The following is a 26,898-nucleotide window of genomic DNA, read 5'->3' on the forward strand; positions in this document are numbered from 1 at the left end:
ACCATTAATTAATGTATCTATGCATTACACTAAAAACATAATAAAAATTTAAAAAACTACAAAAGAAACATCCTCAAAAGTTTTAAAAATTATAAAAACAAACACCCTAAACTTTTATAATTTACAAATACACAAAACTATTAAAATTTATAATAAAATCAAGGATCTACAAAACATCATTGAAAATTTTCAAACTTTTGAGGGGTAATTTAATATACTAAACTTTAAGTTTGTTTTTTTTATAAATTTCAAATTTAATAGATATTCAATAAGTTTTGTTCTTTTTAAAAAAGTTATGTATAATATTGACCATGAAAAGTTTTTTCTAAACCTATACTTTTAAAGGAAGTATGATATTTTTTATAAATTTTTTATTTTCTAGGGGTTGCTAGTAATTTTGTATATTCATTTTACTGTCTATAGGTTAGAAATTTTCATGGTGTTTTTTTGTAAATTATAAATATTAGGGTTTTTTAATAATTTTTTAAACTTATAGACTTTTTCTATAGATTATAAATTGTTTATAAACTATTTATAATTCCTATATTTTTAATTTACTAATGAGTTTAAAATTCTTAGGGTGTTTTTTATAAAATTTAAATTTGAGTGTTTGTTTGTAATTTTTGAATTTTTAAGGGTGTTTTCTATAAATTATAAATTATACAGGGATATTTGTAACTCCTATATTTTTAATGTACTATTAGGTTAGAAATTATCTGAATTTTTATAAATTTTACAATCTTGAGGGTTTTATCTTGCAATTTGTAAAAAGTTTAGAGTGTTTATTATAAATTTCATAAAATTTTGGGGTTGTTTGTGTTATTTGTAGGCTTTTAGTGTGTTTATAGGTTTGAAATTTTTAAGGTGTTTTTATAAATTTTGAATTTTTAGGAGTGTTTTTGTATTTTTTAAAACTTACAAGATACTTTCTCCAATGTCAAAGCTTTCATTTTTTAGCTAGCATATATTTTTCGGATTTCTCACTAAATTAAAATAAATAAAATTTATAATTTTAAAGATATTTTAATAAAAATTTAAATTTATAGGGGTGTTTTTGCAATTAAAAAAGCTTGGAGGGTATTTTTTATAAGGTCCAAAAATTTTTAGGTGCTGGCTGACATATTATTTTTAGATTTCTCTACAAACTAAAATAAGTAAAAGTTTTAAATTATATCAAATGTATCTCCTTTATCCAATAACATGTTAAGTCTCATTATGGATGAGATAAATCATTTAATTATAAATTCAAAGACTATATATAGAAAAATTAGAATAGATTAGGATAACAATATAATATTTTAAAAAATTAAGGGTAATATTGATCATGAAAAGATTTTCTCCAATTGGTACTTTTAAAGAGAGTATGATATATAGATGTTGAGCATGTGAATGAAAATGCCTTTAGTTCCATATCCTCGCATTGAAATCTTGCAAATGAGATGTTCCTATACTTAGTAAGGTTTTTTTTTAATACATATCCTCTTTAGATCATGCTATTTAAAAGATGACCCTCAAATCTTATAATTTGCAAAAATACTCCTTTTAGTCATCAACTTTTGAGAGAAAACCCCCCTCAAATCAACAAATATCATTAACTTTGATAAGCTGATTTGTAATTGCAATGTAAAATATTAATAAAATAATCAAATATTTACTCATCATATCCAGCAAAGTTGATGATTTGTTAATTTGGGTTATTGTTTTCAAAATGTGATGATCTGGATGGTAATTCTGTAAATATTGAGATTTAGGAAAAGTTTTGTAGATACACATAATTTAAGGGATATTTATGCAAAAAATATATCGTACATTACATAATATGGTCCATTGTACACTAATAGAATAAAGTCTTTAACATAGTGAGTGTGCTCATTAACGTTCCCCTTTCCAATGAGAGATCTCAAAAGACCAACATGCTCTCTTCAAAGCCCTAAGCATCCCATTCTCCAAAAACCCACGAGCAACCCTCCCTTAATTTAATGGAAAATTTATAAATTAAACCCCTCACATTGAGACGCCAAATTTTATATTATAAAAATTAGCACATCTAAAAATATAAGAGAGAAAGGGAGAGAGCATTAAAAGAAGATTTGAATTTTGGGGTAGAGAGATGTGGATGGATACATGGAATCCATCATTCCATTCTCTTTGAAAGAATGCAACTCTAGATAATAGTACAAAACTTTAGAATTTATATTTTGTGAGAGTTCATCAATCTTTGCTTTAAAGCTCAATCCAGTGGGGCAAAATCATGATCATCATCACCTTGAAATGGGCCAGCCCACATGGCCCAAGAGCCAGGTGTCAATGAGTTGGTTCTTCATCATTTCTTTTGCTCACTAGTTACTAGTTATTAGTTTCCTCATATGAAAAACCTGAGCAAAGAGAAAACTGAAAGGAAAAAGGAGCACTCAAAAGTCTTAATTCAAGGAAAAAGGAGCTCTTTGAGCTGGCTTTTTTTATAACAAAAGAAACTGAAATGGGTATTAAAAAGTTCCCTAATTTTAGTTCACAGTAGAGGTTGTTTGGCTTCAAGATTTGGATTTTGGAATTCTAATAAATTCAGAAAAGTATCAAAATTCTAAAAATTTTCAAATTTCTTTTCTCCCCCCTTTGGTTGTGTGGATAGTTGAATATGAGGTTCAATTTTTTCGTCTCTCTGTTAGACTCTATTAGATCCGCGAGAGAATAGAGAACCTGCGACAGAATTTGTTATGAGCAAATTCTATTTGCTTCTCTTAACAAACTCGCTTTTAAAAGCACAAAGTTACATAATTAACGTGAGACTTTTTTTTTAATTTTAGATTCCTAAGAATTCTGCCAAAACAAACATTAATTGCCTATATTTCAATTTAAATTTTTTTTTAAAATAGAAAAAAAAACGAATAAATAAAAAAGAGCACAAGTATAACCGTTTTTTGAAGTACCCCGTGCTCTACTCACTAGTCAGCCAGAACATGAATTGCATTGCCTCTCAAGATTATAAAAGGGAAGGAAGAGAGAGAGAGAGGGAGAGTAGGGGGAGGGAGAGAGAGAGAGAGAGAGAGGGAGAGAGAGAGAGAAGAATACATTGTTTTTCTACCTCCATATATCTCTTCAAACTTCAGACTCCCATCTCCCTCTTGAAAACAGAGAGCTATCTTTGAATTGATTCAACAATGGCAGATTCCCAATCATCCTTTACCCTCCAAAGGAAACACTCATCATTACCCTTCCAACCTAAACAAGATCTTCATCATTGCTAATCCTCTCTCTATATAACCACACCCTCTTCTTCCTTCTCAAACTCCCTCAATTCGATCACCCCCCTTTTTTTTTTCCTTTTTTTTTTAACTCCTCCCTTCAATCATGAAGCCTTCTTCTTCCTCTGTCAATGGATTCTACTCGATCTTGGCTCATGGGCTCGAAGACCTCGAACGATCCTTCGCGTCGACAACTTTCATGTCAGCCCAATTCCTCAAAAGGGTGCTAACCCTTCTGAGATCTTTCCATTCCCAGCTCATTCACCTTGTTCAAAAGCTCAAGCTTCCTATGGGTGAGAAGTGGCTTGATGAGTATATGGACGAGAGCTCCCGGCTATGGGAGGCTTGCCACGTCCTCAAGCTCAGTGTATCCGCGATGGAGAATTATTGCACAGCTGCAGCCGCTATGGTGTCTTCCCTTGACAATTCTAATAACAATCGTCAGGTCTTGATTCTGTTAGACGCAGCGCCTTGCTTTCATACATACATATATACCACCTTTTAGTTACAGTTTTCTTCTCGATGTTACGATTATTTTTTCTTTAAGTATAAAAAAGAATCTTTTTCTCATGTTAACATGGTATCAGAGCCAAGACTCTTAACCCTACTAGAGACATCCTCGACGGTTTCATCTTTTTTTTTTTTCAAATTTGCGTGTGTACCACACCCCCATCTGTTTTTGCTTTGCAATTAATTAAACAAGATTCAATCCTAACGTTTGGCTTCTCTATATACAGGTAATGAGAGCAATCTCCCTGTGTCGAAGGGAGGCGGTGGGCGTGGAACAGGAGAACAAAAGCCTAGCGGAGACGAGGATCGAAGGGCTAAACCTCAGGTTCGACGAGAGGGTCACCATGGAGTCGAAGCTCAACGGATTCAACGGGTTCNGGCCTTAATCGGGCCGGGCCGATGGACGGGTCCGTGTTCTTCGGGTCGGGCTTCATGGTCTCCATGGGGAGGGTGCAGCAGAGGGTTGAGGGGGAGATCGAGAGGAGAACGCAAGGGAGGGGGGGTGTTTTGATGTTCGAGTTTCTGAGGGTGAAGGAGCTGGTCGAGGGGCTGAAGGGAGAGATCGAGAGGGTCGGGGGTTGTGGGGGGGTTCTTAGAGGGGAAGTCGAGAGGTTGAGGAGTGGGACCGAGGGTTTGGTCGGGGAGTTGGATGATTTGTTTGACGAGATTGTTGAAGGGAGGAAGAAGCTCTTGGATTTGTGCAGCCACAGGTAGGTAGAATTAAAAAGAAAGGAACGAGGTGGGTTCAGGGGTTGCTAGCTTTACTGCTCCCTGTGTTTTTAACCGTGTTTTTCTTCTGTTTGGATTTTTATGGCTAATTGCATGTAAGACCCTGTAGTGTTGCTGTGGTTGGACTTTACTATCTCAGTAGCTTAATTCGTTGTTGCGTATAGAAGAACCCTTTGTTGGAGGTTCGACTCTTTTGCACTCTCGTAAGACTTGGCCGATTTCACTATGGGGATGGTGAGTGCGATTAGGGGTCCCATTAGCAATTAACCGTTATTTTTATGTTTTGAGTCTTAGTAGGGAAGATTTCATTGTCAGCTTTTTGTGAGAGAGAGGGAGAGGGAGAGGGAGAGGGGAGGAGCAAGTGTGTGAGCTGTCTTCTTACTTAGAGTCAGAGAGAGAGAGATTATAGTATGGAGGATGTAAAAGGAGGAAGTCACATCCAAAAGCAGCTTCTCTACTGTAAAAACTTTTGATTAAAGGAAGTAAAAGAGAAGGGTTTTGTTTTTGTTTTTCCTCAGGCCACATCAGTGGATGTGAAGGCATTACGAGATGCCCTTTTCCGATCTCCTCTTTCCTTCAATCCTTCAATTTGTAGCTAAAATGATTGTAATCATGACTTTCACTCTCCTTTCCTTTGGTCCTATCATTAATGATTCCATTGGTGAAAATAATAAAAGGAGGAAGTGGGGGCTGAAGATTCCATGGCAATGTACTAAACAGAAGAAGGGGAAAAAAACAATTGAAGAAGCTTTTGTCTTGATCAGGTTCCATTTTCAACAGCAGATACAAAAACCCTTCTGTGGGCTGCAGCCGGCAGATGTGGTCTCTTTCCTCTTCAATGAAATAGAATCTCATCATCTGTCTGTTTTCTTTCAGAAAGTTTCAGCTATGTCTATGACTACGTTTTATTTCTCAGCAAATTTTACATAAAAGTAGAAGGAACTCGAGTGCAGCCTTTGACCATTATCTTCCAACTGTGATGTCTAATTTAATGAAAGAAAGAGACAAAAGGAACCTATTCCCAAAAATAGAAAAAAAGTCAGAACAGATAATATACAGATCTCCTTCACCTAATAAAGCGAAATGGACTCGAAGTGATCCTGAAACTATTATTCGTTAAAACACACTAGATTTCTAGGATCATCAAACATATGAATGATTGTATAATATCCTGAACAATACACACAGGAACCACTAAATCTATATGTACTGCTAAGTAAACTGTAGCATATGATTACTTCAAAGGCTGTATAAACTTTATTGTACCGACGCTGAAGAAACAATTTTCTGTAATCCAGAAAAAACCACCAACCTGTAGCTTGACAAAGGTATATTGACTCTATTACGTTATCATATATATAATACTGCTAATATATGGAGACGTCATAACCAAAAGAGGCTCAAATTTACAGCTATATTGGATGGTAATGGGAAAATGAACATGTCAAATATTTAGGCTTTCACCCTATAACTCATTGAATAATCCTAGGTCTGACCCAGGCATGGCAAATTGTGAAGAAAACGTCTCAACGTGGTTTCTTAGCTCAGCAATATCTCTGCTATGTTGCAGTCCCTTGAGAAATTCCTTTTGATACTTCCCATGCTCCTTTTGAAGGGTACTTGCAATATGTGCAGCTCTGAGGAGGAATTCAGCTATCGTCTCAAAATCTCCCTCTAGACAACCTCTCGTCGTCATGGCAGGGGTGCCTGAAAATATACAAAAACCAGTAGGATATGTAAGAGAACTTATATTTTTCTGGAAAAATACAAATGATAAATCAACTGATGCAAAGGCTTACCTATTCTCACACCTCCGGGACAAATAGCACCATTTTCACCAAATATAGGGGTTTTATTCAAGCTAATGTGGCAAGCCTCACAAACTTTCTCAAAGCTTTTACCTGTTGAGAATGACAATCATTACTCAGGAACCTGTATGCTTCAAACAAGAATCTTGCAAAGCATAATGAAATATGTGCCTTAACTAACACAACTTATAAGTATGGAGCTACAGATAATTACAGTAATGGAAAACTCCCACTAACTAAATAAATTAAGTTGATAACTGCAATGTAGGTAGGTATACAATAATCCTTCCTGGAAGTCAAAATTTTGTTCTACTATTCCAGATGTCCTTATTTTGATACTGTACATGCCAGAGTGCAGTTGAGATAATCTGAACAAAAACTCATAAATTTCATCATATGTTCCTATTAATATCAAAAGGGTAGCATTTCAAAGAGATTACTTCTCTAATCTTAAAATTCTATCGCGTTTACGGATCAGAACTTGATCAAGGTTTTATGGCTTTTACATATCCCATTCAAAAGATCGATGCAGAAAGTTGAAATTTATAATCCTAGTGCTCTGAGTTGCCAAAACTCAGGGATACTCTACCAATACATTTCATAGATCTTTAGGTTGTGTGCACAAACAAAGGAGAATAGAATAGAAAGTGTGGCTCAATGAGTCAACTATGGTCACTCTGACATTGTCCAAACTTTAAGCTTATCATCTTCTCCTTTCCTTTCACTCATGAATACACCTTAATTAATTAGCAATGCTTCAAAAAGCACTGGGAGCCTTTGGACGCCAAACCTACCCTGCCCTAGGGCCCTAGACAGGCTTAAAGGCCGCTTAGACGGATTTTTGGCATTTTATTCTTAAAAAATATCTGCTAATAGTATACAAAACTCTTCTTAACAATGCAGAAATTTTAGAAAAAAAATCAAGAGGGAAGAAAAGTGGAGAAAGAGGAAGAAGCGAGGATTAAAGAAAAGAGGAAAAATTATATAAATGTTCAAAAAATATGCATGATAAAACAAATAAAAAGCTCTTTTTGGGAGCTAGCTATGGCACTGGTTGGGACTCAAGGGAAGCAGACCTAGTGGTAGTTCGACAAAGAGAGAGTTGGAGCTCAGGAGATGCATTCTCTTTAGTTAATTGGATTTAGAATTCTGGACCCAACTCGCTACCTTCATCCATTGCTATACTTAAGCAGGTTGGGTAACAAATTTTAAGCGGTGTGGTACACTTATGTGGCAGCACCTACTAATTAGCAAGTCTGTTGAAAGTCAAATAGGACTGAATTGGAGCCACAGTTGATCGAGGAATTGATTATGAGAAATGAAGCCACAAGTAGATTTTAAGGAATGCCTCAAATGGGAGTAATCCCCCGTTAGGGAACACATCAGGAGTAATCATCTTATTGTTCAAAAATTATGCTACGTTACAAAGAAAAAAAACCAGAAATCCACAGCGGAAAGGTGAACAATGTTTGACCCTTCATACACGTGTCAATAATTCCTATGAGGCTATGACCGTGTTCAACAAAGGTGTAAGGAGGCAGATTAAGGCAAAGGATTAACCTAGTCACTCCATTTTGAGTAAAGAAGGACTAAGTTTGTTAATCCATCAGGAAGAATTAAATCACTCCTTGTACTTTATATTGGCATTTGGGAAAAAGGACTATCACTAACTTCCTTGAAAAGCGAAGGATTATTCTTAATCTATCTAAAGAGATAATTAGCAAATCCCTCATTTGAAGAGTTACATTTTAACTCGTATGAACAATTAACTCATTTCTGTCTAAACATATTATCTCAATCCTTTTATCATTTTCATGCATGGCAATTAATATAGGTTAATCCTTTTATTCTATGTGCCTTTTTTTGGGTTTGGCAAGAAAAGAATGGATTAATCCTCCTTAAACCCTCACTTAACCCTTTGCCAAAAAGCACCTAGCAGTATTTGGGACTATTACGTGCAGTTACAATAAATATTAAAAAAAAGGAGAGCAACAAAGAAAAAAGTGGAGCAGTGTACGTCTATCACTAGACTTCTCCAGTTCTCCACAAAAGGAAATAAGGCTCCCCTTATTTTTAGATTTTCGCTTGCTTTCTTCACCAGACAAAAAGGAGCAGAAGCAATAACTTACAAGGGAAATTAAAGATTTAACCTCCCCTTCTCAACAATATGTGTCCTCCTTTAAATGAGGACATATGTTAATTACAAAGCATGATCAGTAATAAATCACATGATTTTTCAGATTTATAGAATTGTCAACCATTAATCTCAGAGGACATAAAACTCATATCAAGCCCTCATATCCAACACTAGACAAACTTTTCAAACTTTTGTTCTGAACATTATGCACGACATAATTCAACACAATAATTACTAATGACCAAAGAAAGGCCAATCTATTTACAAACTTTTAAAATCAGGGAAAATAGCAAGCCACAAAATAACTTTTAGTTTTGGTAGTTTATAAAGGTGATATGCAAGAAAGATAGTCTGCGTAGACAAGTTATAAATGAAGGTATTAAATCCTAAAAATACCTGTTAAACCGAATGTTCTCAAATCCCATAATATCAAATGGTTGTCTGTACCCCCAGTTACTAGTCTGCATTTTCTTCTCATTAAGGCTGATGCTAGTGCTTGTGCATTTTTCTTAACCTGTTGGATATAAGCTTTGTATTCAGAAGTAGCAACTTGTTTCAAGGCTATAGCCAAAGCCGCAATATGGTTATTGTGAGGACCCCCTTGTAATGATGGGAAAACAGCGAAATTTATCCTATCTTCAAAATCATATTGCTCACTCTCATCTGTTTGACACACAGAAAATCCATGCTTCCTCATTTTTTTACCTTTCCTAAAAAAAATTATACCACCCCTTGGACCCCGAAGGCTTTTGTGTGTTGTTGAAGTGACAATATCACAATATTCAAACGGGCTCGAACACTCCTGCAAAGAGAACAATGAAAAAGAAAATCAATACTGCACCAAGAACACAAGTAATTCGATAAATTATATGCTCAAAATACATGTTTGTCAGACTAATAAAAATCTAAAAAGCCCAAAATAAGGTGTAATTCCCACTAACAAATACATAATCAATTGGTGGCTCTTGACTGCTCCTAGAATGCAGAAGATGAAATAAATTAAAATAACCAAGATGCTTTAATTGTTGTTCCTCTATCACGTTCAGAAAAAGAATCATATAGAGGGCCCCTAATAGAAAATCATATATGGAGGATGGAGGAGCTAGAGCCTCCCTGTGTCTCTATACCAATTTCAAAGTCGGTTATTACACTAACTTTGTGTACTGTTTCACTAATTTTTACTGTCTGCGCTGAGATATTTTACACTGTTGCTCTGATTTAAAATTGGTGTGGGACACGTGTAGCCTCCTCCTTCCTCCCTATATGATTTTCTACAACCGCCCTTCTATCTGATTCCTTTTCCATCATGTTTTTTGGGTGAATTCTCATTCAATCAAAACAAGTTACCAGCAAAGTCAATATTGAAGGTATAAGAGCAAAAAATAAGAGTATATCTGAAGTAGCACACTCATTCCTTACAACAATTACTCATGCTTTCACAAATTAATTATAATGATCTACTAGCAAAAATTCTTTATCGCATTACATTTCTGTCTACAGTAACAAAAAATTCACAATTGGTCCTTAATTGCATCAAGATCCATTACCGGAAAGATAAACTTAGATATCCTAAGTTTTCTAGGTTATATTTGTCGTCTTTGCTCCTGGATCATGTTGCAACGGGAGGCTTCACACCACAAAAGATATCTATACAAAGTAGAGATTCTAGAGAACAACACAAATCTAACAAACACAGCGAATATAAACAGAATAATACACAAGGATTTAATATGGTTCAGTTAGTATGTTGATCTATGTCCACGAGTGAAGATAGTAGAGAAATTCGTCAATCAAAAGAGAAGATTACAACAAAAGAGAAATTCATCAATCAAAAGAGAAGATTACAACAAAAGAGAAATTCATCCATCAAAAGAGAAGATTACAACAAAAGAGATCTCTCTAATCTCACACAAAACCTGCTAGAGAATTAAACACTCTAATCCCTCTCTTATCTTCTCTAACTTCTCACTAGTTTTCTATTCTGCACCAAACTTTTCATTCTTCACCCTCACAACATATATATAGAGGTTAATCCTTATGTGAATAGCTAAGGGTTGATTAAAAACAGTGGGGCTAGATATGTAAATAGGTGGGCTATAAATTTTCATATGTTACTTACATGTATTTTCAGAAACCAAAATTGATATTCAAAGTCAGAATTCAACAAATCTCCACATTGACTTTGAATATGATAAATATTCTCTTCATTACTTACTGCACTAGGAGAGCTATTATTTTTTACTCTCCATAAACTGAAACTATTTCGCCTGTCAAGCTTCTCCACCTCATAGTTTTATCAAAGACATCTTGACCTAACAAACATAGAAAATGTCACCGAAGCTCTGATACCGGATTATTACAGCAGGGCTTCACAACACAGAAGATGTCAATACAAAGTAAAGAATAAAACTGAATCTAACAAATACAGCAGAGATAAATAGAACAATACATAAGGATTTAACATGGTTCAGTACGTAACTTGACCTACATCCACGGGCAAATACAACAAAGAAATTCTCTAATCAGAAGAGAATATTACAACAAAAGAGATCATTCTCTAAACTCAACTCAAAACCCCCTAGAGAATTTCATAAAGAAAGAAACACTCAAGCATTAAATTTGATACTAATTTGTTGAAGTCTAACTTTGAATATGAAGAAGAGAAATCAATCTTGATTTCTTCTCAAGATACATGTAACATATGAAAATTTGTTACCCACCTATTTATATACCTAGCCCCACTATACCAACCAAACATTGTCTATTTCATATAAGGATTAACCTCTATATATAAGCTTTGAGGGTGAAGAATGAAGAGTGGTGCAAGACAAAAAAACAAGTGAGGAGTTAGAGAAGAGAAAAAAGATAGATGGTTCTTCAGTGCCTCCTTTGTGTAATTCTCTAGTGGTTATCTTTAATTGTAATCTTCTCTTTTAAGTAGTGAATTCCTCTGCTATCTTGTCCAAGAATGTTGGTCAAGATACTGACTGAAACATGTTAAATCCTTTTGTGCTATTCTTTTTGTCTCTATTGTGTTAGATTCGAGTGTTATTCTCTATCTAGATAGACTTCAACAGACATGTTAAACTACATGAGAAGAATATGTAAGTCTACTTATAGACAAAACTGCCATGCAAGTTTTATGTCAAAGTTAACAACATGTTTCCCGATAATCATAGACACATAAGTTATATAGCTAAACATGAAAATACAAGGTTTTAAATGTCGGATATCGGGTTCATGTCGGATGGCTGAAATCCATGTCGGATAGCGAAAATCGGGGATATATCGGGGGACATTGACTAAATATCGGATTGTCATATCGGGTTGTGCGCATATGTATAATATCATGTCCTGAATATAATCTAAGCATTCATAAATTCAATATAAGCATACTTTATAAATTCTATAGACTAAACATATAAAAAAGTAAATAATATATGGATTTAGGTTCATAAATTCTTTCTATCGGGTTCATAAGAAACCCTTAAACATGAGAACGGGTCAAACGAGTTTGAGTATTTATCACTAAACCTATCACTAAACCCAAACCCGATAACAAAAAACAGATCTTAAAAAAAGTATCATATCGATCGATTTTTCAAAGCTAAAAAATAGACCGATATGCCCGATATGACCCTGATATTTCCGATTTGACCCTGAAAACCGACATACGAGTTAAAAACGTCCATGTCGTGTCGGTCAAGCCCTCAAACCGATATGTCGGCCGACATGTAGGACATGTCGGGCGATATTTAAAACCTTGTGAAAATATATAAGAAATACAACACAACATACATATGGGTATGCTAAACTTAAAAAGTGTGAGATTAGGATACAATAAGAACAGGAGAATCACAATTTACTCACAACTTTACCACATACACTAGAATCACAATGCACCTATCCTAATGGGTTATCGACATTGTTAACCATGATATCCATGATCTAAAGTGGTTATGAAAGCAATATATTTGATTTTAAATACTTTTTCACCAATCATCAAATGATCTCTTTTATCACATTATTGGGAAAAAAATGTTCAAAACCATTTTATGCATGGTTGAGACGTATGAAGCTTAAATTACTTTGTTGTGTCATGACTAATTGGACATAAATGTCATATGAAATTCTAGAGATAATTATTGGGAGGGTTCATCTTGAAGTTATGGCTAAATTTTATGTAAGGAGTCCCACTAGAAACACCAACACACCTCTTCCCAACCCGCCACTAAAAAGGGGAAAAAGAATAACAAAAAATGTCCATGCATCCATGCATTAGGGACATGCGATGTGTTTAATGTCCATCTGGTAGACTGTAAACCATAGGCTTGCAGCACCATCATTGCAAGGGAAGATACTATAGCTCCATCATTGCAAGCTATGTTACCTGGGTACTTTACTTGGAAGCCATACACGTACCCGTACACAAACTTCTTGGACACTTCTTGAATAGATGCATATGTTTTTTCAAGAATATACTCAATTATATACTACATGTTTTAATTTAAAACACTCCTCATCAAGGTTTTAAATGTCGGATATCGGATTCATATCGGACAGCCAAAATTCATGTCGGATAGCGAAAATCGGGGATATGTCGGGCAAGGTTTTAAATATCGGATATCGGGGAATATCGGATGACCAAAATTCATATCGGATTGCGGATATCAGGGATATGTGGTAAATATCGGAATGCTATAACAAATGTTTTCATATATAGTATAATGCACTAAAATGTAATCTCTACATACTTACGGAAATCTAAGCATACAAAATGTAAATAATATATGTTTAGGATCACTAATCAGCCTTGTAAAACAAATAAAAGCACAAATCAGTGCTACAACATTTGGATTGATTTTTTAAGGCCAAAATGTCATTTGATATAATAAGAAAATTATAATATGTCGCCCAAAAATTACCAAATGTGGTATATATTGTTTTGCGACAAGCTATATAAAAGCATATATCGGCCAACATATTGGCCGATATATCGGTCGGTCATATCAGGGATATATCGCCCAAAATACTCAAAAAGCGGTAAAGAATATTTGGAGACTATATCGGTTGCGGCAAACCCTGTAAAAGGGTATATCGGGCCATGTCGGGATATTTAAAACAATGATGTCGGGAGACATACTAAATATTGGATTGCCATATCCGATGGATTTCTACTCAATTTTGATCACCAAGATGGAATGCACTTGTCTTGTTATAACTTATCCTACTTGAGTTGAGTATTCATCATCAAGACACGAGTCGTTTTCCATTTCTAGAAGGAAAACATTAGAATATTATGCCAATAAATAAATAAAATACACATTGTCAAACTAGAACTTTCGAAGTGATGTGGTAAATATCGGAATGCTATAACAAATGTTTTCATATATAGTATAATGCACTAAAATGTAATCTCTACATACTTACGGAAATCTAAGCATACAAAATGTAAATAATATATGTTTAGGATCACTAATCAGCCTTGTAAAACAAATAAAAGCACAAATCAGTGCTACAACATTTGGATTGATTTTTTAAGGCCAAAATGTCATTTGATATAATAAGAAAATTATAATATGTCGCCCAAAAATTACCAAATGTGGTATATATTGTTTTGCGACAAGCTATATAAAAGCATATATCGGCCAACATATTGGCCGATATATCGGTCGGTCATATCAGGGATATATCGCCCAAAATACTCAAAAAGCGGTAAAGAATATTTGGAGACTATATCGGTTGCGGCAAACCCTGTAAAAGGGTATATCGGGCCATGTCGGGATATTTAAAACAATGATGTCGGGAGACATACTAAATATTGGATTGCCATATCCGATGGATTTCTACTCAATTTTGATCACCAAGATGGAATGCACTTGTCTTGTTATAACTTATCCTACTTGAGTTGAGTATTCATCATCAAGACACGAGTCGTTTTCCATTTCTAGAAGGAAAACATTAGAATATTATGCCAATAAATAAATAAAATACACATTGTCAAACTAGAACTTTCGAAGTGTCATGCATAAAAATTACATAAAGTAAAGTGCCTTGCATAAAATTGACATAAAGTGTTAAGATTTTGAATTGATTTCAAGCTACGGTTCAAACTTATTGTTTACATCACGCTTTTATGTATTCTTAATTTCAATTTGTAGAGATGAAGACGAACGAGAGGAGATCGCGGCGGAAAAGAGAGCAATATTTTTTCTTTGCCATAATCTGTATTATGTGCTATCGGGTTACTATGTGAACAAAAGGCTAAAAAAAGAATTAATCAGGTTACTTTTGAGTACTAAACCCAAACCCCAATACTTATCAATTCAAAAAAATAAAAAAATAAAAAAATGGGCCGATTTCCGATTTTTCAAGGCTGAAAATCGGCCGACATGTTCGCAATATCCCCCGACATGTCCGCAATATCCCCCGACATGTCCGACATGAACCTCAAAAACGATATCCGACTTGAAATGGCCATATTCGTGTCGCTCTAGCCTCTGATCCGACATGTCCGACATGTCGGCCGACTTTTAAAATCATGCTCCTCATACACTTCTTGGATGTATATTATACACTTCACATCTATTTCTAATATATTGATCTCATGTAAATGAAAAAACAATATTGGTCTTATGTAAACTATTAATTTTAATACATATAAATATACATACATATACATTTATAGTCCTGCTCCCGTACCCTACCTTTAACAAATTTAACGTGTCTTATTCCGGTACCCGTACCCATGCAACTTAGATTGCAAGGAAAGATCTATAATACCAAAATGCCTATAGTTTATTATTATAAACATGTTTAAAAAACATGTAAAACTAGTTGTGAATGAGTATAACATGACAAAAGTTGCATGCTTCACCATGGGGTATTGTCCATTCTACCTTTTCTAAAATCACGCATAAAATAAAGAAAAAATCATGTCCTAATGATGCAACTTCAGTAAACTTCACAAGGTACCAATAAGACATCTTAAAGCTGCAAATGTACGTAAGGACTAAGAAGTGTTAAAAAGTGCCGGAAACGAAAAATGGTTATTAAAGATGTGTCCTATTAAGTATGCAATGTGTATATATACATAATACATAACTTTATCATGGAGGTCCGATACTACAAAGATCGTGGATCTATCTTTTTAGGAAGTGGTTTCATCATTTCATCCTGCTACTCTGAGAGAAGCAAAGGACAAAAAACATATACTCAAAACTCATACCTCAACAAAACTAGCTCAGGTTGGATATCAAATGAGCAAGTGTATTGATTTTGGTAATAGGTTGAGGGTTCTATGCATACATCATTCTGCACCTAACCTTATAAGAATTCTAAAACGAGAATTTAGATGCAAAAAAGTTGGTGGTTTCAATATCCTATTTAAATATCCGTATCAGAATGGACACAGGGAAGATATGCATCTCAGTGAATCAAGAAACATCTAAGTCTGTTGGACTTTGTGTACATGATGACATCCCGAATTGATAGCTTTTTCTACATTCAATAATCTTTTCGTGTCTCTTACTCGTAGACTCATAATCATGGTTTTGGATTATAATTCCACATTTGGGAATGAAATTAGCCGGACCCTTGAGGCTCATGATTCCACATTATTCTTTTATGCACAATTTCATCGCACAATTTCATCAGTTCAACCCTTTTAGCCAAATAAGGCCCACGAGTTTTTGGGATCGTTTTTTCTAAGAAAATTGTTTGAGAAAATAGAGACAGTTGCTAGGCTGCATGGTACTGAAAGAAATAAACAAATGCATTGCAAACTCCCACAGTAGCCCCCTCACCCATTTCCCACTAAAAATGCCTTAAAATAACTGATTTAAATTCGTTAACATATTTAAATTTCTACTTATACCTACCTTCTAATTGGCTCTGTTCCAAATTTTGCCATCTTTTGCCAAGCTGTATACTTCAAACTTTACCCTTTATGCCTTCTATTGGGGTTTCTATTATCTGTTGGGATTTCTATTATTTCCAACAGAACTTCCCAACCATGGTTCTCATCCTTGACTGGACAGTGGTCAATGATCAGAAGAGTATCTAAATCATGAAGTGTTTTATATACGCAACTTCATCCAAAAAGAGGAGAATTCCATGAAAAAGTTCCTATATGACAAAAGTGACAAACTGCGCATACTACTTTTACAGATTATAAGACAAATGCGATTAATATAATAATATGACGTTAGAAATTATAGAACAGTGTTCAAAGATGGACCTTTGCTTGTGCGGCGCCTTAGACCCAAATGTTGTTCACTAAAGCAAAACCCTTATTTTCCCTCTTTTAAGTCTTTTAATTGTTTTACACTTTACCACACTTGTCTCCAGTGCATGAGCTTAAATGTAGATATTATCACTTACCACCTATGTTTAAAATAACAATAATGTACAATGAACAGCTCAAACCTCTTGATAGCTTAAAGTACATACAACATGACAAATAACATGGGTCGCATGTTTTGTTAATTTTTAATTTAAAACAAATACAAAATGACCGGTTTTTGCATATATACCCCTTGAATCTTCCATATTTACATGATAACCCCTCAAATCTTGGTAATTGTAAATTTACCCTCCAGTTCTCTCATATCAATTTTTTCTACCCCTCCCATTTAACAATTTTAGTTTTTAAACGGTAAGTATTGCAAACCTATTGACAATTATTGGAAATTTGACATTGCCTTGTTTAGAAACCAACAATGTTAAGCTGGAGGGATAGAAAGATCCAATATATGAGTTTTGGAGGGTAAGTTTGCAAATATCAAGATTTAGAAGATAATTTAGCAAATATGGAAGATCTGAGGGGTAGATATGCAAAAACCCCATAATTTTAATAAATCGGAGTATGGTTCAAACACATTTAAATTTTTTATTAAAAATGTGAAAATGAATACAATATACACTAATTTGCTAACAAGTACTAAAATAAAATGTCTCAAATGTACTATCATGAAACAGTGAACACAATATTGTCAAATGTACTATCATGAAACAGTGAACACAATATTGTCATAACATAGATTAAATGTTATTGCATTATTTCAAAATATAATGTTCAATGTTCTAAAAAGCCCCTGCTTGCATGCCTAGGTCTTGAGAGCACATAAGGTAGTGGAACTTACACGGACTGCACTATTTAGGTCTTAATCGTGATTTCTTCTATTGCTGCCTCTATGTCCATAAACCTCCTTCGAACTCCTCCAACCACCTCCACCGACTACAAACACCTACTTCAGTGCCTCCGATCTTCAGCAAAACCTCACCCGTCAGGCCGTCACCACTTAAACAGTAAAAGAAATCCTCATATGCCTAGTGCCTAGGCGCAGACCTAGCGATTGTCAGCGCTTTCGGAGGAGGTTTAAGGTCTAAGGTTTGTCATGTTACATAACGTGAGATAACAAGATACAAAACTCGTTTATTTAATACTACTACCACCTTCTAGACTTCCGTTACATGAGATAAACTCTATGACCATTATAACATTGTTAAATATCCCCCGAAAATCGCTAATTTATTGGCCAATATATTCTTTTAAAAGGCTTTCCACAAGATGACATAGTTTCAATATCCTTTATCGCTTTTAGCAACTTTTGGACGGCATATCGTGATTTCCCGAATCTATGACGTGACATTTCGACCTAAATAATTAGCTCAAGTGTTGCAATACTGATTTGGATCTTTATTTGTCAGAGTTGCTGATAACAGATAGCGTCGTATAGCAGTGAGGCACCACTAAGGCTATTTGGGGCTATAGCGGCAAAATAGCCACGAAAAGCGCAAAGCCAAATAGCAATCCAATATAAATATGTATAAATATTCAAAAAATTAAAAGAAAAATCTAAAAATTTTACAAATACATATTTGATAATTTATGGAGATCCTACGCATTAAATAGATGTGTAACTATCACAACATATTAACAAAAGTACTGTACAAAATGAAAAGGTGTACATGTCTATAAGAAAGACCGTTATTTATCCCATTCTTTCAACTTTTAAGTCTCTAATAGAAAAATAACTATAAAAAGTACTGATTAGTAGCAACATAATTGTATTAACTATTTGAAAGTTGACATAATAATGAAGTATTTAAGCATAAATAAATGAGCATATTTATCGCTATTTACCGCTATTTACCGCTATTTTCCACTATTTATCACTATTTGTTGCTATGTACCGCTTTCAAGCGCTTTGGCAAGCTCATGAGCACTATTGTTCATCGCAATCAATGAAATCGAAACGGTAGGCTCCGCTACCACTATCAGCGCCGCTATCATCCTCTATTTACAACAATGTTATTTGTTTTAAAAGATTGGTCTGGATTTATGGTTCAATTGTGGTCAAACCCAAGCAATATATGCATACGTAAATAACCGGAAAGAAGAATTAGGGCTCAATTGAGACCAAGTTCTTTTACAAAAGACATACCACCTTCCTCCATAGCTCCATTTTTCGGAGCATCAAGCATGAATACTTATGATATATATACACACATTATTCGATATGACACCTTAGTATTTATTAAGTATCTCTAATATATTCCCGATATCTGCCGTCTAATAAAAAGTATTTCCATCCGACATGTCCCCAACATCTAATATGTACAACATTACACTATAATTAGCAGAACTACATTTTTTTTAAAAAACATGTGGCTCCTGCCTTTTAAGTTCGAAACTCCATTAATAAAGGGGAACAAAAAACGTGTCTTTTTTGACAAGAAATTGTTAAGCATGTTTTTATTTTTTATTTTTTTCTAAAATGCATAGTTTCACATGATGTCACTTAATGTTGTTATTATTTTTTAACTTTAGTTGTGTTTTGGTCAAAGATATTTTCTAATAGAATTATTCAATGAAGCAATCTAAAATAATCAAAACAGACATAAAAACTGTTCATCAATTTGTAGTATTAGATAAATTTTTAGTTGAATAAATGCATCTAAACGAGCTAGGCAATCAACAAATAATAATTTGTCATATACATAGCACTTTACCTTGTTTATTATAAAAAGAAACATGATTCACTAGCTAACTAACTAATATTTCCCTATGTTTCAGAACAAGCTTCTTGTACATCTACATGAAACTGTACCTGCACCAACACATACCAGGCACCAAACTCCATGTGTACTCTGTTATATAATATATGTTTTAATTCAAAACACTCATCATAGTCTTTTTGGACATATATCCAACACTTTATACCCACTATATGGAACTTGTGGACATTAGTTGGATTTGTTTAGTGCATACCCACTTCAGAACTGTGATTTTAAAGGATCATTTGAGTATCTATTTCGAAAATAGTCGTGTCCCCGTACCCTACTTTTTACAAACTTTCTTTGTTCCGTACTCGCATCCACACCCATACCCATTTTGATGCAACATGTTTCCATACTCCAGCTACCTCTTTTATTGTATGCCATTTTTGTAACTACGCTCTAGACTTCATCATATGCATAATCAGTTTCACGTGTTCTGATACTTAAATCAACCCATACAGTTTGAAATAAAGCTCCAAAGAACCCAAGATTTAAAGCTGTGCTCCAAATTTGATTAAAAAAAATTGATGAAAGTTCTGAATAATCTGATGGTCGAAATGGTTAGATTTTTTTCTATACTATGATGCATTTAGGACTCAGCGATGTTTGTACGAATCTACTTGAAATCATCTCAAGCAAAGAAATGATGCTTTACACCTTTACAGGACAAATAGAAAACAATTACTATTTAAAACCGTTTTTTTCAAAGTCATCATTTATTATCATCAACATAAAGAAAACTTTGGCAAGAAGATGCATTAACTAGCAACTCTACAAGTGAAATATCTTAATCAACATGTCCGGCGAGATTTGAGACAAGAACACATACCTTAGCCGCCACTAGCCCACTAATGTGCGCCATATCACACATCAATACAGCTCCACACTTATCTGCAATCTGCCGAAACCTCGCATAATCCCACTCCCTGGGATATGAACTCCCCCCACAAATCAAAATCTTTGGGTGAAAATCCATTGCTCTCTCCTCCAACTTCTCATAATCAATATACCCAGTATGAGGATTCACCTTATATGACAAGCTCTCAAAAAATATGGAAGCCCCCGATATCTTCTTCCCACTTGGTGTATAAAACCCATGACTTACATGGCCACCCGAGGGTGAATCCAATCCCATAATCCGATCGCTTGGCAACAATAGCCCTGTATACACTGCAAAATTAGCAGAAGTACACGAATAAGGCTGAACATTCACACCCCATGACTCAGGATCAAGGTTAAAGGCAGCAAGAGCTCGTTCCCAACACAATCTTTCAATCTGATCAATGTATTGATTCCCACCATAATACCGAGCACCCGGCATCCCCTCAGAGTACTTGTTGGTCAAATGACTTCCTAAAGCATCTAGCACAGCTCGGCACACATAGTTCTCAGACGCGACCAGCTCAATCCCTTTCACCTGCCGACACTTCTCTTTCTCCATGATCTCGCCGATAGCGGCTGATTCCCCCAAGATCTGACATTTGATCTTCTCGTCTCGTGATCAGGATCGGCCGCTTGTTTATTCAAAGGATGAAGAGAGGACGACAAGCAAGAAGTCGAAGATTCCCTCTTTTGCCTCTTGATGCACATCGTGTAGCCTAAAATACTGAATTCCTCCTCCTTTTGACCTTCTTCGGATCCTTCATCGTTGACCGATTCTTCTCTGTGACTCTCCGACTGCTGGTCGAGCAACTGGAGAGGGATCGATCGAGATTCGGAGACGGTATCATCAGCGTGCGAGTGGAAACCTAGAGAAAGGCTCGATCGATTACGAGTGAGATCCATCGAAAAGCTCCAGAAACCCTAATTGCAGTAACAGCAACAGAAACAGCGGCAACAGCGGCGTAAGCAGCGGCAGTAGCAGTATCGAAGAGATGATGAAGGGGGCGACGAGCGGCGGGAAGCTTCCATTAAATAGCGGAGCGCAGCTTTGAGGAGAGAGAAACCCTAACCCTAGAGAGAGGAGAGAGGCGGAGAGCCTAATAACGATGGACGTAGAAGAGAACCGTGGACTGGAGAAAGGGGGGTGTATCGGGCTTTGAACTGGTCGGTGACCGGTAGTAGCCGGTTAAGCCTCTGAAGGTGGATGGGCTGTACAAGATGCAAGCCTGTACACACGTCGCTCTACAGGGAAACAGTAAAGCCTCTTTTAACGCGCACGGCCCAGATTCGGCCCAATGATAAGCCCATCCGATCCAATCAGTCCGATTGACACGTTCCTTCAAAAAGCCCGCAAAAGGAATATACAGTAGATCTCCCAGATCCAGAGATCGAAAGAGCCATGGACGCCAACGAGAAGCAGAAGAAGAAAGGTCAGCGAAACCCTAACCCTAATCGGAGGCATGGATCGACGAAGTTCTTCGTAATGGTGGACTACTTGTTCCTCTTCATCTTCTTCTGCTTCCTCTGTTATCTCCTTCTCGGTATCTTGCCTGGATCTGCTCCGTCGTCATTGTAAAAAATCTCAACTTTGGTGATGGTTATTTATTCTTTATCTTTATCCTTTCATTTTAAGGTTACGGGGGGTATATAGAGATAGAGAGAGAAGATTGCTTCTTTGGTAATTTTGATATTGTATCGTTTGATTTAGGCGGAATGAAGCCATAATTGTATTGCAACGCTTGTTCTTTTTCTTATTAAACACCTCCTGTATCATATTACCAATATGATGTCATGCTTTTGTTGCTCTGTTTCGTATCTATATTCGATTTTGGCGGATACGGAGTATGGTAAGTATCATATCCGATCCATATCGTATCCGTTCGTACCTCTACTTTTGCAAGACATTATTTGGTTCATGAGATATGTCGGTTGTCGCGAAATGTGTAAGCTAGAAAGTTAATTGCATCAACGCCTTGGGGTGCAAGTTTCATTTGATCAAACTTCGCAAGTGAAGTTTGTGTAGGCGTATTTGATAGGTAAGTGTTTGTTGCATGTACTCAAGGCAAAAGAGAGGTTGTTTTCATTGTTACTATAATTTTTTTTGTCACCCTGGTAGCGGTAGCCTTTGTTTGATATTTGATTTTTGAATGAAGAGAGGTTGTTAAGGTGAAGAGTTTTACATAAACAAAGAGGAAATAGAATACCGGGAGAAACTTGCATTGGGGTTGAGGTGTTAGAATGAAAACTTTAACATACTTTTGGTGCAAATTTACTCACCAAAAAGAATAATATTAATGAGGTAAAATGCTATTAGGGGTATAACTTGAGTTGTGGTCTTTTTGACAATGAAATGTGCCCGTGACGTGAAGAGGTGTAACTATTGATGCTTGCATACTTCTACCTACAGTGTTTGGCATAATGCGCTCGTTAAATGAATTGGTGATATTGACTATTTATATCTAGCATTAGTATATGCATATAAGAAACTTCATCTACCTATTACATTTCACCATCTCTGTTGATGAAAAATAAGGTGTCAACAATATTATCACACTCTACTTCTAGAATGGACTATAAAAACTTTGCCAGTTATGTCCTAGCATTATAGGGCTCTAGGATCATAATCCACAGTCAATTAGTGTTACTTCTCTTGCATTTTTCGTCAGCAAACTTTGTTCTTATTTCCTTTCACATCTATGTTCCTACTTCATGTAATTTTACCAGCTACGTGTAGTTGTTTTTCAACGGTGAGCCTTTAGTTCAATCCTCAAAGTAGAACCAATTAAAATCTTCTCTGTTTCATCAACAATAAAATAGCGACTTGTCTGTAATTACTAATATGGGACCACCCTTCGAAGTCTTCTAAAATTCTAAATACTTGCAACCTCAGGTGTTTCACCTTCTGAAAGCAGGAAAATTGTATTCCGTGACTAAGTAAATATTAATATTTATGCCTTACTATTACCTCAGGATTATTTATTTATTTATTTATTTATTTATTTTTAAGGTTGTGCAGCAAGAATATGTCATTCTTCGGTTAAGTTGAAAGAGAGCAGGAGAAGCAGGACCAAGAAAACACGAAAGGATTTTATTGTTTCATTGGTTTGAAAGAGTTGATTGGCTTCTTAATTATGTTTTGAGGAATGAGAGGCTTAACCTTCATGTATCTTGTCATTTTGGTGTAAGGTTGAGCAACATGCGCTATATCAGTGTGATACTGGGAAATGTTTCCATAAAAGGAGCAACCTAGAGTCTTAGATGAGATACACACTAACAAAGAAGAGAATTCTAACATTCTCATGAGAAAATGTTTTTCACAAACTGAGCAACTTACCAACACAGCTTCTGTCGTCACTACATTATTTACTAATCACCAACTGAGTTAAGATCTAACGGAGTTCGAAATGATCTCTTCATTTTACTTCCTAACTTGTGGTCAGCAGGTTCAACATGCAAAAGTACATTCTAGAGGTTTACTCAGAGAGAAAAACATCATGCAATATGGGGATGTATAATTTGGTCTGCTCAATTACAGGCTGCTTAAATTACCTTAATCATACTCAAAACCTATTTGCATCTCATACTGCCTACTTGTATCGGTAGTATTCTGAGTATTTGCTAACTTGCTTGTTTCCAATAATAACTCAGCAAGAAAATAATGTATGGATCATAATAATTGATTATTTTGCAGGACTCTTCTCATTATGCATTCACATAATTATGATCTTAATCCATCGTGATAGATGACTGATAAAACCTCACCCCATACAAATATAGTACACGTTGATACTGTCTATATATCTTATCCATACATTTACAGGTGCTAAATTCATGATTAGAACACAGAAAAATGGGTGATCAGACCAATCTTAATTAAGAAAAGAATGAATAACTAGAAAAAATCTATGTTAATATTTTTCTATATAATTAAACTGCAAATTGTCGTTTTAACTACTTATATGACTTCCTCTTCCTGTTATAGGCTCATTCTCTTTTTTTTTTCAGATTACAAGTATGGCCTTAGGGTGCATTCCAGTATATGCTCTAAAAATTAGTTTTCTGGGGGGAGGGTAAAAAGGGAGCCATTTCTTTAAATCTCAAAAAGGCAATTTCCAAAGAATACACTGTACCGTATGGACATTGTATAATTTACGCAGAACATACAGTGGTTAACCTGTCAACACCAATTTAACTGAAATATACTGAACAATCGATTTCATCCTTTTAACCCACTGGACTTTTTTTCAAAACAAACAGAAATACAAATGATCATGCTGCGGGTCTTTTTACAATCAGTATACAACAATTTGATATTACAAAAAGAACATGTACCAATAAGCACCAGTTTACATGGAGCAACTAACCCCCAAAAAATTGCTAAAAAATCGCAAAATATTGGGTAAAACTTAGATAAACAACTATTTACAGGACAGACAAATTTGGATTTAACAAATTTATGATACTTCAGCGACTTGACTACTCTGGAGATTTTCAATAGATGAAGTTTTGGTTCCATTGAGCATCGTTGAGCTTTCCATAGCATCTGGAATGGTCAAGAAATACTTCGACATGAACTTTCTAAACCTATTTTTGTAATCCTTGGGGGAAATAACGGTTGGTAATGAATTTTTAGGAAGAACCAGAGAAGATTTGACCCAGCTCTCTAGATGCTTATCCCATGTATACTGTCTCAAATAATCGATAATACCAAATACGAGTTCATGTCTCTGCTTATCCACTCCCACAAGCAAAGAGTAATCCATCACATTAATAGACTGCAAAAAAAAAAAAAGATAAATTAAACAAAGTCTAAATATAGGAGACGAAAAATATAGGGTTAGTTTCACAAAACCCCTCTAAACTATAAACTTTTCTCACCGGACCCTCTACCTATAATTGACAACTAAAATTTACTTTGAGAGGAAAAAAACCCCACAACTGCGAGTAGGGCGTGTATGTTACCTAAACATGGCAAGGGCTTTTTATCTCATAGAAACTACAGTTATTTGCAAATAATATTTTTTGTGCATGCATGTGTGTTGGACACCCCAAACTTTAGGGGTTTTATGAGAGAGAAAGATAAGTTTTGGACGGTTATGTGCAAAACCCCAAAAGTCCTGGGGTTTTGTGAAATTAAGCCAAAAATAAACTTCATATGTGTGCTTACAGTTAGAAAGGATGTATCATTCCAGATTGCCCGTTGAAAGAGATGTTTATTTCTTCCTGCAATGTACATGGGAGATATCCGCATATCTTCCATAAAGTTTTGATCCAAAAGAACCTTTTTCTCAGGATCATTAGGATCTGAAACATATCTGGAAAAAATTGCGCCTTTGAGATCATAAGTGCGTGTGAAATTACGTCCGAAGAGAAGATTTTCCATCACCATCAGATCAGTTTTCACTTCTTTGCCACCTCTATTTTGTCTGACCTGTATAATATAATACAAATCATAGATCTGTTGAGAAAACATTATATGCCACAAAAGGGTGCACTCAAAAATTGGAGAGTTAAGGAGCAAACCTGGTATATTCCCAAGATTTTTGCTAGACATGTTTGGCTTCCTGTTTTTATGGAGAAAGAAATATGCTTAAAATAATCAGGGGCAAACTTCAGAAATGAATCAATCTCGGTTTTCTTGACTTGTTTTATGATGAATCTATCATCAAGTGTCTTCGCAAAGAAAGCTTTGCTCTTTCCACCTTGAGCATCCCACTTCTTGGAACGACTTAGCGAAGAAATGTAAGCAAGTTCAGATGAACAACACATCTTTCGAAGAGCATAGAACTCTTTGGCATGAACTAAAACAACCGAATATTTACTCCTTGCAGCTTGTTTTCCATAACCAACGGGGATTTCAGGATGAAGACACTCTGAATCTATCAATCTATCAACAGGGAACGAACTTTCAGAACAAGATGTCGCTGATTCATCAGAAGAAATCGATGAGATGCTACGAGATGGGTGGATTCCTTCGGACTCTAAAGATCCATTAGATGACCAAAAAGAAGAAGCTATAGTACTATCAGATGGTTGGCTCACTGAGTTCTCGATTGCAACATTGGGTTCTACTTTGCCTTCGAGCAAATCTTTCTCATCTGTGTTTTCGGTTTGACCATATTGATGCTCGTATAGAGCCAATGCACATGAAACTATGCTTGATATGTCATCCTCGAATAATGATATAACACCGCCATCAGCACCTAGAGGAAAGTGCAATGACTCTTTGTCTTGGGCAACCAATTTTATTGGGGTTAAGTATTTTGGAGTGTAGGAATGGACGTAATCAAATTTTTGCAAGGAACCACCATGGAGGTCGATTCTGTAATCCCTCAGCAGTTCGACTGCATTGGTCCAAATCCACTCATTGGGGTCATTTGTTTTGGAATTACAAGAATCCTCAGAACTTGAAAGACATTCTTCTTGATCTTGGACAAATGATGCATTCGCAGTCACTGGCACAGAATGACCATTTTCAACTGAACTATGCAAATCAGCAACCTGATGGTTTCCATTATTTTCACAA

At 35.4% G+C, this 26,898-nt stretch overlaps 2 protein-coding genes and 1 pseudogene across 2 annotated transcripts in view; 1 reads left to right on the forward strand and 2 right to left on the reverse strand.

Annotated features, from left to right (window-relative positions):
* Nucleotides 3,006-5,210, forward strand: LOC109823617 (annotated as a pseudogene).
* LOC109823616 (serine hydroxymethyltransferase 7-like) lies at nt 5,622-21,511 on the reverse strand. The gene is given in 5 exon segments (XM_020389893.1): nt 5,622-6,188; nt 6,281-6,382; nt 8,823-9,228; nt 20,320-20,945; nt 20,948-21,511. Coding segments are annotated over 5 exon segments (1,704 nt in total). The 5' UTR covers nt 21,276-21,511; the 3' UTR covers nt 5,622-5,946.
* Nucleotides 24,587-26,898, reverse strand: part of LOC109823245 (putative 1-phosphatidylinositol-3-phosphate 5-kinase FAB1D) — an 11,271-nt gene continuing 8,959 nt past the window's right edge. Inside the window, exons 12-14 of the mRNA XM_020389529.1 lie at nt 25,896-26,891; nt 25,540-25,803; nt 24,587-25,147 (exon numbers count right to left, since the gene is read on the reverse strand). Coding sequence (XP_020245118.1) covers nt 24,827-25,147; nt 25,540-25,803; nt 25,896-26,891 — 1,581 coding nt within the window. The 3' untranslated portion in view covers nt 24,587-24,826. The remainder of the gene's footprint in view (nt 25,148-25,539; nt 25,804-25,895; nt 26,892-26,898) is intronic.

Source organism: Asparagus officinalis, chromosome 9, assembly GCF_001876935.1.
Source record: "Asparagus officinalis chromosome 9, Aspof.V1, whole genome shotgun sequence".
Lineage (NCBI taxonomy): Eukaryota > Viridiplantae > Streptophyta > Magnoliopsida > Asparagales > Asparagaceae > Asparagus > Asparagus officinalis.